Here is a 13,347-nt window from a genome sequence, read left to right as displayed (position 1 = left end):
CCCAATTTGCCGGCAGAGGGCACTTTGTCTAGAATACTTGAAAAATCGATAAGGATAACCATAAGTCTTTCTAAGCATGGGAAGTGTAGATCCTTTTTTGAGAGGACTTCACAATTCATAAACATGGATACTTTCTTCTTGTCATATTTAATCACACAATCTCTCGCATTCTACACACACTTAAATATCTAACATAATTCGGCCATTTTTACATACTCTAACGTACACACTTTAAAATTCTCTCATATATATTCAACCTCTCACATTTCTATAAACTCATGAAGATCGGGGTTAGAATTCGTCTTCAGCAACCCATGCTAGTTGTAAGAGGCAACATGCAGAATCGGCGGGTCAGGCTTACTGACTTGGTTGACCAATGTCATCATATCCCAATTGGGTAGATCAATACTTATGGTTTTGATCTCTGGTCCAGACTCAATTATTTACAGACCGGCCGCCACAGAGCTGGAATATTGCTCAGTGTGACGTTAAACAACAAAGAAAACAAACAACCCAACACATTTTTGTATATTTAGACACAGACATTTTACCAACATGCGTGGGATTCTGTGAAAGGAAAACGCAACATTTGTAACAATCGTCTTCTGTGTTTCAGTTGTGCTGGCTCTCATCTTCATCCTCATCATCATCTTTATCTTCGTCCTGGCCAAGCTGCGATGTTCTGGCGGCGACTACGACACCAAGGAGGCCAAGGGAGCCGAGTACGCCGACAACCCAGACACTGCTGTTGTTTATAACCAAACTGGACTTCCGGATATAGCCAAGAAACAGGAATGGTTTATCTAGGGAGCTCCGATTACATTACGTGTGAATGATATGAACATTAATATTGATCAGAGCTTTTAAATCTAAGACTTCCATATCTTTCTTGATATGACCTGTGTGAAGATTTAATTGAATATGATTTAAGAGAGAGATCTGTATATGTGTAGTTCATGCTGCAACTTTAAATAATTTGTAATTTATTATAATTGTAATTTGTAGAGATAAGTCAGCCAGCATTAGTTGTCATAACGCTATTTAACCCCAAACTTTACAATAACTCACCGCAAGACATTATCCAACTGTCTGGATATAGGATAGGTTTGGGGAATACAGTTGTTTTAGCATCAGGGTGACCCATTTGGCAGCTTTATGAGGCACTTCTCTTCCATACCTTCGTGTTGGAATTCAATTAAGCATTTCTTTTTTCTTTTTTTATTAAAAAGAAAGATCTAAATAGTTGTTTCTATTTAAAGTAAGTAACTGGGTTGATTTATGTTGAAAACAACAACAATTGCCATGAATCAGTTCAGCACAGTGCCTGCAAAGTCATTTAATGTATACCTGTACTTAAGTGACTTCACCCAAGCACAAGGAGTTCCCTATCCACAATTTCAACAAGCCACCTTGAAGGCTTTGTAAAGGGTTAAGTCTGGCAAAGTCATTTGTCTTAGTAAAGTGTTAAGTATGGTAAATTCATTTCTCTAAGTAAAGAGTAAAGTACCAGTATGCTAAGTCTGTCAGTTCATCTAGATGTGATGCTTACTAAGTCTGTCTACCTCTCTTAGTAAAGTACTCGGAATTCATCTGTCATATTATAGTCAGAAATACAGAATTCATCCGTCTCTTGTTCATAAAATTATCCCCTAGTTTCTACCTTTCAGTCATTCGGCGAATAACCAATCTACTATGAAAAATGGGTTGCAGTTGAATATGAGGTATATTTTGTTAACTTATAAGTCTGGAATTAGAGCATATGGCAGGCGTTTGTGGCACTGTTGACCAAATGCAATCCTTGTACTCTCAAAGTCAGGAACTTAAATCCAGACTTCATACATACTCCTGTTTTTGTACAATGCTATATATTAAACATACCTTTAATTAAAACAATAGAATTAAAAATAGTGTACTTTGATTAGATTAAATTGAGGCATATTGAAGTTGAATTAATTTTGATAACAGCAGTTTTAGCTGAGAGAGAGTGACAGGTGTCATTTATGAATTCCATAAACTCAAAAGATTTTTAATTTTTACATAATGAACACATTGATCATTTCAAATTCATGTTCAGATTTAATTTTTTAATTTTTTTTATTTCTGTACATAGTGTACATATTTTTACATAATGCCATTTACATAATCATTTTTCAGGTGAAGTTGTAATATAAGTATCATTCCATATTTTTCTACATTTGTTAACTGTTAATGAAGCAATAATGGCAAAGGTAGAGTAGTCTTATTGTGAAGTGCCAGTAAGCTTGAATTGAATAAAAAGTTAAGATTGGTGCTTCACAGTCAACATTGTTTTTGCACAGTTATCATATCAAACATGTCACGTAATTTTTTACTGGGTTTGTAATAAGAATTTTCCATTATTTCACTGCATGCTAACAGTCTTACAGACTAAAAATATTATATTCATGAAATTTTGTAGTTCAAATTTCTCTTACAAAGTATTCCTCATTTAATCAAAAATCTCTTTAGTCGGTTATTTGTTAATAGTGTATTTACTTGTATGTTTATGTCCAGTTAAGTGTTGATACTGTGCCGACCATCCTCCGATCATTGTTGTAGATATGAACATGCTCAACATAATTTGTAATAAAATTATAATCATGATATTTTGCTTTGATTTTGTTTCTCATTTTGAATGAGTTTCTGACAATGTTGCTTTGCTCTGCCTCACTCAAGCACTTGTGGTGTTGCCTAAGACAAGTGACCTTTCCGAATATGTCTCTTCACCCAGCAGTAAGTGGGTACCCAGTAGGATGTGATCGTGATGAAACATCATAAAGGTATTCCAGGACACACTAATCAGTTGACGTTTTTAATATTAAAACAGTGCTTTGAGCATAGAAAGCATAATTAAGGAGTTAGGGTTAACAATAAAGCACATAATTATCGCTTTCAAAAAGAAAGAATAATCATACTGCAATATTTGAGGCTGAGAATGCAGGTGACATCTGGTACCAATTCCACACATCTACAGATGGTGTCATGGTTCACAACACTGGGCCCGGAAACTTCATTCAAGTGCGACTCTTTCGTAAGTAGTTCAGAGGTCCCTGTTTTTGTTGACAACTTTATTGATAGTATGACAACATTCTAGGATGTCATGCAGTGACAGATTAATTACAGTAGAGGATGGGTCATGTTGTGTAATGGTCGATACACTATAGCAAAATGAATGAATTAGGTCATTGATAACAGATGGACTGAATGAATTAGGTCATGTTGTGTAATGGCGGATACACTGTAGCAAAATGCATGAATTAGGTCACTATGCGATGACAGACTGAATGAATAAGGTCATGTTGTGTAATGGCTGATACACTGTAGCAAAATGAATGAATTAGGTCACGCTGATGACATAAACTGAATGAATTAGGTCATGTGTAATGGCTGATACACTAGCAAAATGAATGAATTAGGTCACGCGATGACAGATAAACTGAATGAATTAGGTCATGTTGTGTAATGGCGGATACACTGTAGCAAAATGAATGAATTAGGTCATCGCGATGACAGACTGAATGAATTAGGTCATGTTGTGTAATGGCTGATACACTGTAGCAAAATGAATGAATTAGGTCACGCGATGACATAAACTGAATGAATTAGGTCATGTGTAATGGCTGATACACTAGCAAAATGAATGAATTAGGTCACGTGATGACAGATAAACTGAATGACTTAGGCCACGCGATGACAGATAAACTCAATGAATTAGGTCATGCAATGACAGATAAACTCAATGACTTAGGCCAGGTGATGACAGATAAACTGAATGAATTAGGCCACACAATGACAGATTACCTATAGAAATTTTAATGAATTAGGCCACGCGTTGACAGATTATCTATCAAAATATGAATGAATCGGGACATACCTTGACGAATTAACCACAGTATTATGAATGGATCAGGTTATCTTTCACCTCTTTAAGTATTACACTGATACATCATGCAGAGGTGCCTACCCGTATGATTTCTCGTAATAATTACGAAATCATCCATTAAATTACGGCATCACGATAGAAAGTAATGGCTCATGAAATATTACTTAGATGGTCCTTCAAGATGCACAGTTCTTTATCTGAAACCATCTGGTTTCCATTATTACAAAATTACTCAGCAAACAACATGTATATCGCCAAGTGCGTGAGTATGGTTTTACGCCGCTTTTAGCAATCTTCCAGCAATATCACGGCGGGTGACACTAGAAATGGGCTTCACACATCGTGCCCATGTGGGGAATCGAACCCGGGTCTTCGGGGTCACGAGCGAACGCTTTAACCACTAGGCTACCCCACCATCACTATATCGCCAAGAATGAACATTACAACAATTCACAATGTTTAGTAAACTTCCTGTAACCATTACGGCATGCGCAATTATCCATTTCCGTAGTGAAAAAACTTGAGGTTATCTATAACGAAAAGATTTCTATAACGAAAGATTTCATTGGTTGAAATATTGAGTGCACACTTTGTAAGGGATGCAGCTTTCATTAGTTCGGCAAAGAATCAATATAATCATTAATGTACATATTTCTTAACTCTTCATTTTGATGTGTCTACACATCTAATTAAACATCATTGTTAGAATGGCTTAGTTTCACTGAAAACATCCTAAAACGTGTAACACTATTTCGATATGCGCAGCGATCCTTTGTTTACATGGGTTGTACGGCTCCACGTGCTGTCATCAAAGCCTTATGGAGAGCAAGCGACCCACCCCTTTTATATACATCCTGTTGTCATAAACCTTACGGTCGCAGTTGTAGAAGATTATCTATATAACAAAAACATTATGAAGACCGCACCGAATCGCTTGCGTTGGGCCAGTATCTTCTTACTTACGAATATGCGCGTTTGTTTACAAACGAGATAAATTCCGGTCACGTAATATGCAAATTAGCCTGTGACAGTGATGTTACGCAAAGTCATCGCTGCGCCGGAATAGTGTCTGCTATGCAAATGACCAACCTCGTATATCCAATGCTTTTCCCTGATTGGTATCATATTATAGTCAAAAACATCAGACCAAGTCTGTGAATGTTTTGCAGAATTTATGTCCTAAAAATAAAAAGTAGTTTAAATCATCATAAAATTTTGTCACAGTTCACTATTTGTTACGAGGGAGGAATGCAAGAGAGGAACAGCCAGGTGTACGTGTGACACGTGCACAAGTGCCGACAAAGTTATTGATTCATTACCTGTGCTGTGCCGTCTCCATCCTTTCTCGCACACTTGGCTGTTCCTCCCTCCCTTTGCATTCATCTCTCGTATCTTTGAAACATACCGCTCGCGGTCCTCTACAGAAAACTTCAGCACATAATCTCACCACTGTTTAACTTTCATGCGATTCGCGTTGTTGGCGACCATTGTTGCTTTCTGCCTACCGGTGCGCGTGCAATCTAGCCTCGTGACGTCACGTCCGTAAACATCTGGCATTTCCTTTAGGCAGTGTTATCGAGACAGCTTACTGGAGTTTCCAATGTGGGTCATTTGCACACCATTCTGGCCGATGTTTAATCTTTATGACGAAGATTGTTGAAGATTTTACGAGCGCTTCAGAACTGTGCATTACGTAGACATAATTCTTATTATTAATAGCTGACACTACCATGAAGGTATATTTGCATGGTACCTTATGTGTTATGAAGAACACAGGTTGCAAAATACCATTTTGTGAAAGAAGCGGGATGAATTGTCAGGCAAAGTATTACAATGTGATGCGTCTCCGATTCTAGTATCTCCATCTCTTGTCCACCATAATGCATGGAAGAAAGAGCTAAATCTAAGCAGAGACTATTCACTATCCAGGGAACGGTGATCATCACATTCAATGCTGGTCTTCCTGCCGTTCGAAATGTAATGGGAGATGAGAAGCAATAGTTAACTCCCCTTATATGCCAAAGCAAGGGATGCAAGAAAATACACTTGGAACATTGTTACGCAATAAATATCACCACATCATAAGATTTATGTACAAAGTAAGTGACCCACCCCTGCAAGTCATGTACAAGACACACACACATCCCACCTTCCCATATTAATTTTATTAAGCGTACATTTTAATATTACTATGTACAAAATGGGTGACACCCCCACACCCCTCACTCCTTAAAATCATAATCACCCCATCTAGCCTTAAATTTCGAACTGTCCCTAATAACAGTAACTTTAACATATGATCAGTAAGGTTTAATACTGCTTGAGTTGTCCACACGATCTATCATTTGATTTCTTAACAAGCATACAACATTTGACATGTATCCATTGACATGAATTAATATACTAAGCAGCAAAAGAAACGTCAGTTTGGAATTTTCCTTCGTAGAAAAGGATAATTGAAAACTCATTTAATGTTTTGATTATATATTTTTGACAACATCTCCAACTTTAACTGAGCAAAGACATTCCTTCCCAAACTCAGAATGGAACCCAGGAAATGGTCTAAAAGACGCAACCTGATCTCGGAGATGGTACGGTGTTCTCCATGTTTTTCATGCATCTCATGCTGCACGTGTTGTTCACAAGGACCAGCCCTATAAAGTGCACCCCCAAACCAGGTTGAAACATTCACATTACAACGTCAGCAGGATGACGCGACTCACGACAGCTCAGGGGAACCAGGCGCTAGGAAGACTTGAAGCTGGACACACTGCACAAGGCGTTGCCAATCACTTCCAGGTCAACGTTCGGACCATCTACAGACTGCAGGAACACCAACACCACAAATGGCAGACCAAGGGTGACCACAAGACGACAGGACCGCCATGTTGTGCGACAGCATGTACAGAATCCCTTCATGCAGGCATCCGAAACAGCACGCCAGACAGTGGGAACACACGGAAGACCAATCAGTACTGATACAGTACGCCGACGTCTTAACAGCGGGAACATATCCATTGCCGTAGACCTTACCGTGGACCTATCCTCATCCCTCGTCATCGGCGTGAACGTCTACAGTTTGCCCTACAACACCAAAACTGGCGATACAGGCAATGGAGAACTGTTCTGTTCACAGATGAGAGTCGGTACTGCGTATCAACTGCAGATGGCAGAACAAGAATATGGCGACAACGTGACCAGCGTTACTCAGACCAGGGATACTCTACAACAGGGATAGGTCACTCGCTTGCTTTCTTTACCATTTGTACTAATTAACGTGTGCCTCGTCATGCTCCAACGCACACAGTGACTTGGTTCGGTCCCAGCGCAACTTCGGCTGCGTTTAACAGTACTTCAGCCAGTGTATTGTATAGGTCGGAATTTTACAATGAATGAATGAATGAATTAAGAGCAAGAATTTTATGTGAATGAATGAAAGAAATTAAGAAAAAGAACATATGTGAATGAATGAAAGAATAAATGATACACCACGGCCATCCCTCCCCAAACATGTTAAAGAACGCAAAACTATCGGTAGAACACATGTTAACATCAGCTGTCCTTTTTATAAAAAATCTACTTTGAGACATTTTTTTACATTAGTAACTAATTCAGATATCTTATTGCATGTGTGGAATGACATGGGCATTGACAGAATGTTAACTGACACTGTCACAGACCCCTCAAGAACAGAAAGTTTAGAACTATCACAAAGCCTTGCAAACACCTTTCCAGTTTTGTCAAATACTAAGATCAACAAGAAAGAAAGAAGTTTTAGAACTATAACACTCAAGCATCACAAGCACCAATGGCGTATCAGAACAGATCGGCGATATGTCATATTTTTCACACACCTCAAATACACACTAACAAAAAAAACACAAAAAAACTATCACTATTACTTGCAAAAATTTTCACCTGATGTTATATTCCCCTCATAAAAATTAAAGGTGTATGTGAAAGATGTTTTATCAAACAACGCCCTGTAGTATTTCAATGGCAGATCGGCGATATGTCATATTTTTCACACACCTCAAATACACACTAACATTTTTTTTTAAATTATAAAACTATTACTATTACTTGCAAACACCTTTCACCTGATGGTATATTCCCCTCATAAAAATTGAAGGTGTATGTGAAAGATGTTTTTGAACACTAACTAGAAACACTCAAACAACGCCCTGTAGTATTTCAATGGCAGATCGGCGATATGTCATATTTTTTACACACCTCAAATACACACTAACAATTTTTTTAAATTATAAAACTATCACTATTACTTGCAAACACCTTTCACCTGATGGTATATTCCCCTCATACAAATTGAAGGTGTATGTGAAAGATGTTTTTGAACACTAACTAGAAACACTCAAACAACGCCCTGTAGTATTTCAATGGCAGATCGGCGATATGTCATATTTTTCACACACCTCAAATACACACTAAATTTTTTTTAAAATTATAAAACTATTACTATTACTTGCAAACACCTTTCACCTGATGGTATATTCCCCTCATAAAAATTGAAGGTGTATGTGAAAGATGTTTTTGAACACTAACTAGAAACACTCAAACAACGCCCTGTAGTATTTCAATGGCAGATCGGCGATATGTCATATTTTTACACACCTCAAATACACACTAACAATTTTTTTAAATTATAAAACTATCACTATTACTTGCAAACACCTTTCACCTGATGGTATATTCCCCTCATAAAAATTGAAGGTGTATGTGAAAGATGTTTTTGAACACTAACTAGAAACACTCAAACAACGCCCTGTAGTATTTCAATGGCAGATCGGCGATATGTCATATTTTCACACACCTCAAATACACCTAACAAATTTTTAGTTATAAAAATATCACTATTACTTGCAAACACCTTTTAACAAAGGTATATTTCCCTTCTAAAAATTAAACGAATATGTGAAAGAAGTTTTTAGCGATATAAGTTAGTCTTTCTTCGCTGTGTACTGAGAATTGAAGCCAGTGAGCTACAACATGCCCACTTGAAACTTTACTACAAAGCTACTGTACTTATACTGACACTAATAACAAGTATTTGACTTGAAATGAAGTGACAGAATAGGTAACTTATCTTCTACGTGTAGGTTTTCAGTTGTCGCAACACTCAGCGTATGTAATCAGCTGTTGAAAATAAACCGGGCTCAATCTTAAAACTACGCTGCCGCCATATTGGCTGCACTGGTCACGTGACGAGCCGAGGCATAGCTTAGGAGCTTTCCGAGGAGTGACCACTCCCATATAGAGTCTCCCTGCTCAGACCAATGTTATGGAAAGACTCATGGGGAGGTGCAAGCATCATGGTATGGGGTGAAATAGGCCTGAACCAGAGAGTGGGTCCTGTGGTGTTCCAGAACCTTGGTCCAGGGAGATTAGGCGGCATCACAGCGGTGCGACGTCATACCACATTTCGCACGTCACCGGAACAACATTTTCCAGCATGATAACGCCCGGGCCCATACTGCCAGGGCTACACAGGACTTCCTACAGCAGAACAGTGTCAACATTATGCAGTGGCCAGCCCACTTCGTACTGACGTTTTTTTGCTTGTGAGTATAGATTTAAAAGACACATCATAATTTAGCGTTATATAGTTCCAGTGATGCGACATCATATGTGTTGGCACTTGTAATGTGTTCAGCATGTTGGTCACAAGTCTTCGTGTTGGTTGCGAAGGATGGATGTGAGAGCCAGATTCCTGTTTCTCGAGTTCCGGTTCTGCGCGGAAACCCATGTTGCGTGTGGCACGCGTCATTTGAGGCAAGTGACTGAAAGATGCCTCTGCTCATTTATAGTAAATAGTGAGTGACTATGGTTTTACGCCGCTTTTAGCAAAATTCCAACAATATCACGTCGGGGGACACCAGGATTTGGCTTCACACATTGTACCCATGTAGGGAATCAAACACGAGTACGCGGCGTGACGGGCGAACGCTGTGGCCACAACACCCTAGGCAATCGGTAGGATAAGATAGTAAAGTGACGGTAAATCTTCTAGAGCTTTCATAAGGCAGCATGTGTTGTAGGATCCTCAGGGAGCTGAAAATAAGAATGAGAGCGCATTGTTCTATTAATCATCGTCATTATCAGTTGTTGTTGTTGTTGTATGTATGCCTCGCAATTAACCAGTGTATGGAATAATCTAAAAAAAACCAGCCAACATCAGGGCTGGCAGAGACCATATACCGGTTCATGGTCTCTGGGACAGGTAACTCCAAAATATTACCAGCCCCAAATGGATATAACCAGACCAGACAATCCAAAAGAAAATGCCTCAATTTTTAGTTACAATGAATGAGTAGATTTTAAGATATGGTGAATTTACTCAGGTGTATGGAACATGGTATCTAAAATTCTTTTACCTGACCATCGGGCTGGCTAGCTGTAAATTTAGACCGTCCGTCAGAAATCTAGCCCGTCTCGGGCGGTCGGACGGGCCATATTTCATACAATGATTTAACCGAGACAAAGACGTACATGAAATTTGATTAAATTAGGGTGAACTTCGTGGAAAGTGACATTACAGTGATTATCTTGTTCCTCCGATTCACTGATTAAAAATTTATTAAGTGACGCATTCCATTCCATTGTAAAGCAAATCAATAAGATTACAACGAACACTTCTTTGAGTTCTAGACTCTTTGTCATGTATGTATCAAAACGTATTGACCAATATATTTTTTAGATAATTTCATAATTATAGCCTCAAGCTTAAAGTCGAGTGGTAACAAATACGTCATCAATCCAAAAACTTTTAAGTGCGTTTTCACAAGTTAAAAAAATTCGTTATATCTGTGGTTCTGGATGTTGCATGTATCCTTGTTTAATAAAACATTAAAAAGAAAAATAGTATAAAAAAAGTACGACCTTGATGGGACTCGAACCCACAATCTTCGGCTCCGGAGGCCGACGCCTTATCCATTAGGCCACAAGGTCTTCGATTCAAAATGGCGAGAAATACCGGTATGCTTTTGTGGGATATTCTCTACCCGCATAACCAGACAAATTTTCATTCAAAAGCAAGTTTGCAATAACTTTGATGTGTTAATAAGTACTTTGATGTTAACAGTACGATACTTGTGATCATTTCTTACAAAGCAACGCCGCCAATCCTCGCATGTACAGACTCGCTCTGACGATCAGCCATTGGCATTACTCTCATTCGGACTGTGCAGACTTCACTGTTAATTCACCGAAACGGAAGTTATGAATACGGTTATAGATTTTAAGAAGTAATTATGTAAAGGAACCCTCAAGAGCTGACAGGGCATGTGTATGTATACTGTATATGGGCTGTATAAACTGGGAAATGGAAGCAGTCTTTAGCCGAGTGCGGCACAACCGGGACGGGCGTTGAAGATTATGGCTTACTGCTGAAATCTAGACTGACGCCGGGTCTCTCAGAACATATAATTTGGATACAGAAACAAACAACTCCATCTAAATTGAAAAGAGTGCAGGTGAGCACGGAGATTCAGACTAAAGAAAATCTAGACTTCTTCCATTAATTGCTACTTCATCATTGCTGAAAGTGCGGGACTGAATGGAAGATAATGCGACTGTTGGACACTGAGCACTTGGCTGCTAGTCTGTCTCCCCGAACCGCATTATTTTCCCCTCCGCCCTTTCGGCAATGTTAAAGCCCTAAATTGAGCAAGTCTGAATCTCTCTTCTCACGGGGGCTATTTTCCAATTTAAAATATTTGTATCTATCAAAATTATATATATTCAGAAACTCAGAGTTAATCTAGTTGAACCCCCATCTGAACAACCTAAATAAACCTTTCTGCAAAGCAAAATCTCTCACACTGGAAATAAAATATGATAGGGGCTAGACTCTAAGGTAATAATCAATAATTTAAATGATAATTTCTAAAAAATATATAAATAACAGACTGGCGTCCTTAGGCTGTGCGCTTATCTAGATTTGCCTCTTTAAAGGATGGAATCCTATATGTACATCCATGGGCTTCGCATTCAGCCTGGAGGAAGGCTAGATAACGGCCTAAAGGCAAACAAATTACTGATTTCATGAAGAAACAACAAACACAAAACAAACAGGATATGAACCAGTGTGCGAAATAGTTTCCAAATTTTGCTAGCCAGTCGGGCTAGCTGTGTCTGAAAGTTACTAGCTCACAGAATAATTCAGTGGGGCGAAATTTGAATGTAGGCACGAGTTTCATCATTAAGCTGCTGATATGACGGTCATTTTTATCAGGCCATAATCATGCATGATTTAAAAGTGTCTTATAACTTAACAAGTCGGAGAGAGTGATATATTTACCAAATGACCCCATAAAAATTCACTAGACAGTCGGGCCAGTGACTGTGGAGATTTACTGGCCCGACTGGAGTTTTACTAGCGACGGGCTTAGCAGGCTAATGGCTATTTCTCACACTGATATGAACGTGAGATCAAATCCAAAGATATTCGCCCAATCGGTTTTAGGTTTTCAGCACAATATACCCCTACAAGTTCTGTACCTACTATTCGTAATTATTCGTTTTCGTTTCTGCATAGTCTGTCTCACAGTCCCTGAACCACATGATATTCTCTTCCGCCCTGCCCTTTCTGCAGGATAAAAGCTCTATATGAAGCAAGTCTAGATTTACTCCGGTTCTGAATCTCTGAGCTCACTTGGGCTCCTTTTCAATTTAACTGTTTATCTGAATTATATATATTAAGAGATTAAGTGTTAGATTAGTTTTATCATGTTGATCTCCCGTTTTCGTAAACTGCAAGCTTTCGTCACCACCCGCCGAGAAGAATGCTCGAGTTGGTCTCGAATGCTTCGAGGGGTGCTTTAGCCAGTGACAGATGTTGATTTGTCGATGGGTGCTTTAGCCAGTGACAGATGTTGGTTTGTCGAGGGGTGCTTTAGCCAGTGACAGATGTTGATTTGTCGATGGGTGCTTTAGCCAGTGAGAGATGTTGGTTTGTCGAGGGGTGCGTTATAGGCAGTGAGAGATGTTGGTTTGTCGAGGGGTGCTTTAGCCAGTGAGAGATGTTGGTTTGTCGAGGGGTGCGTTATAGGCAGTGAGAGATGTTGATTTGTCGAGGGTGCTTTAGCCAGTGAGAGATGTTGGTTTGTCGAGGGGTGCGTTATAGGCAGTGAGAGATGTTGATTTGTCGAGGGGTGCTTTAGCCAGTGAGAGATGTTGATTTGTCGAGGGGTGCTTTAGCCAGTGACAGATGTTGGTTTGTCGAGGGTGCTTTAGCCAGTGAGAGATGTTGATTTGTCGAGGGGTGCATTAAAATAGCCAGTGAGAGATGTTGGTTTGTCGAGGGGTGCTTTAGCCAGTGAGAAATGTTGGTTTGTCGAGGGGGGCTTTATAGGCAGTGAGAGATGTTGGTTTGTCGAGGGGTGCTTTAGCAAGTGAGAGATGTTGGTTTGTCGAGGGTTCTTTAGCCA

At 39.2% G+C, this 13,347-nt stretch overlaps 1 protein-coding gene and 1 non-coding gene across 2 annotated transcripts in view; one reads left to right on the top strand and one right to left on the bottom strand.

Moving 5' to 3' along the window:
* The window catches only part of LOC124284991 (neurexin-4-like), a 31,100-nt gene extending 28,478 nt beyond the window's left edge, over positions 1-2,622 (top strand). Inside the window, exon 25 of the mRNA XM_046721131.1 lies at positions 617-2,622. Coding sequence (XP_046577087.1) covers positions 617-807 — 191 coding nt within the window. The 3' untranslated portion in view covers positions 808-2,622. The remainder of the gene's footprint in view (positions 1-616) is intronic.
* An 8,172-nt stretch (positions 2,623-10,794) lies between these two features.
* Trnar-ccg lies at positions 10,795-10,867 on the bottom strand. The gene has a single exon. It is a non-coding gene; the product is annotated as a tRNA-Arg (tRNA).
* Positions 10,868-13,347: the final 2,480 nt, after the last annotated feature.

Source organism: Haliotis rubra, unplaced genomic scaffold (assembly GCF_003918875.1).
Source record: "Haliotis rubra isolate DU_JTF1 unplaced genomic scaffold, ASM391887v1 Scf35, whole genome shotgun sequence".
NCBI classification, from domain to species: domain Eukaryota; kingdom Metazoa; phylum Mollusca; class Gastropoda; order Lepetellida; family Haliotidae; genus Haliotis; species Haliotis rubra.
Note: the sequence above shows the minus strand (reverse complement) of the source record. Positions and strands in the feature narration are given on the sequence as shown.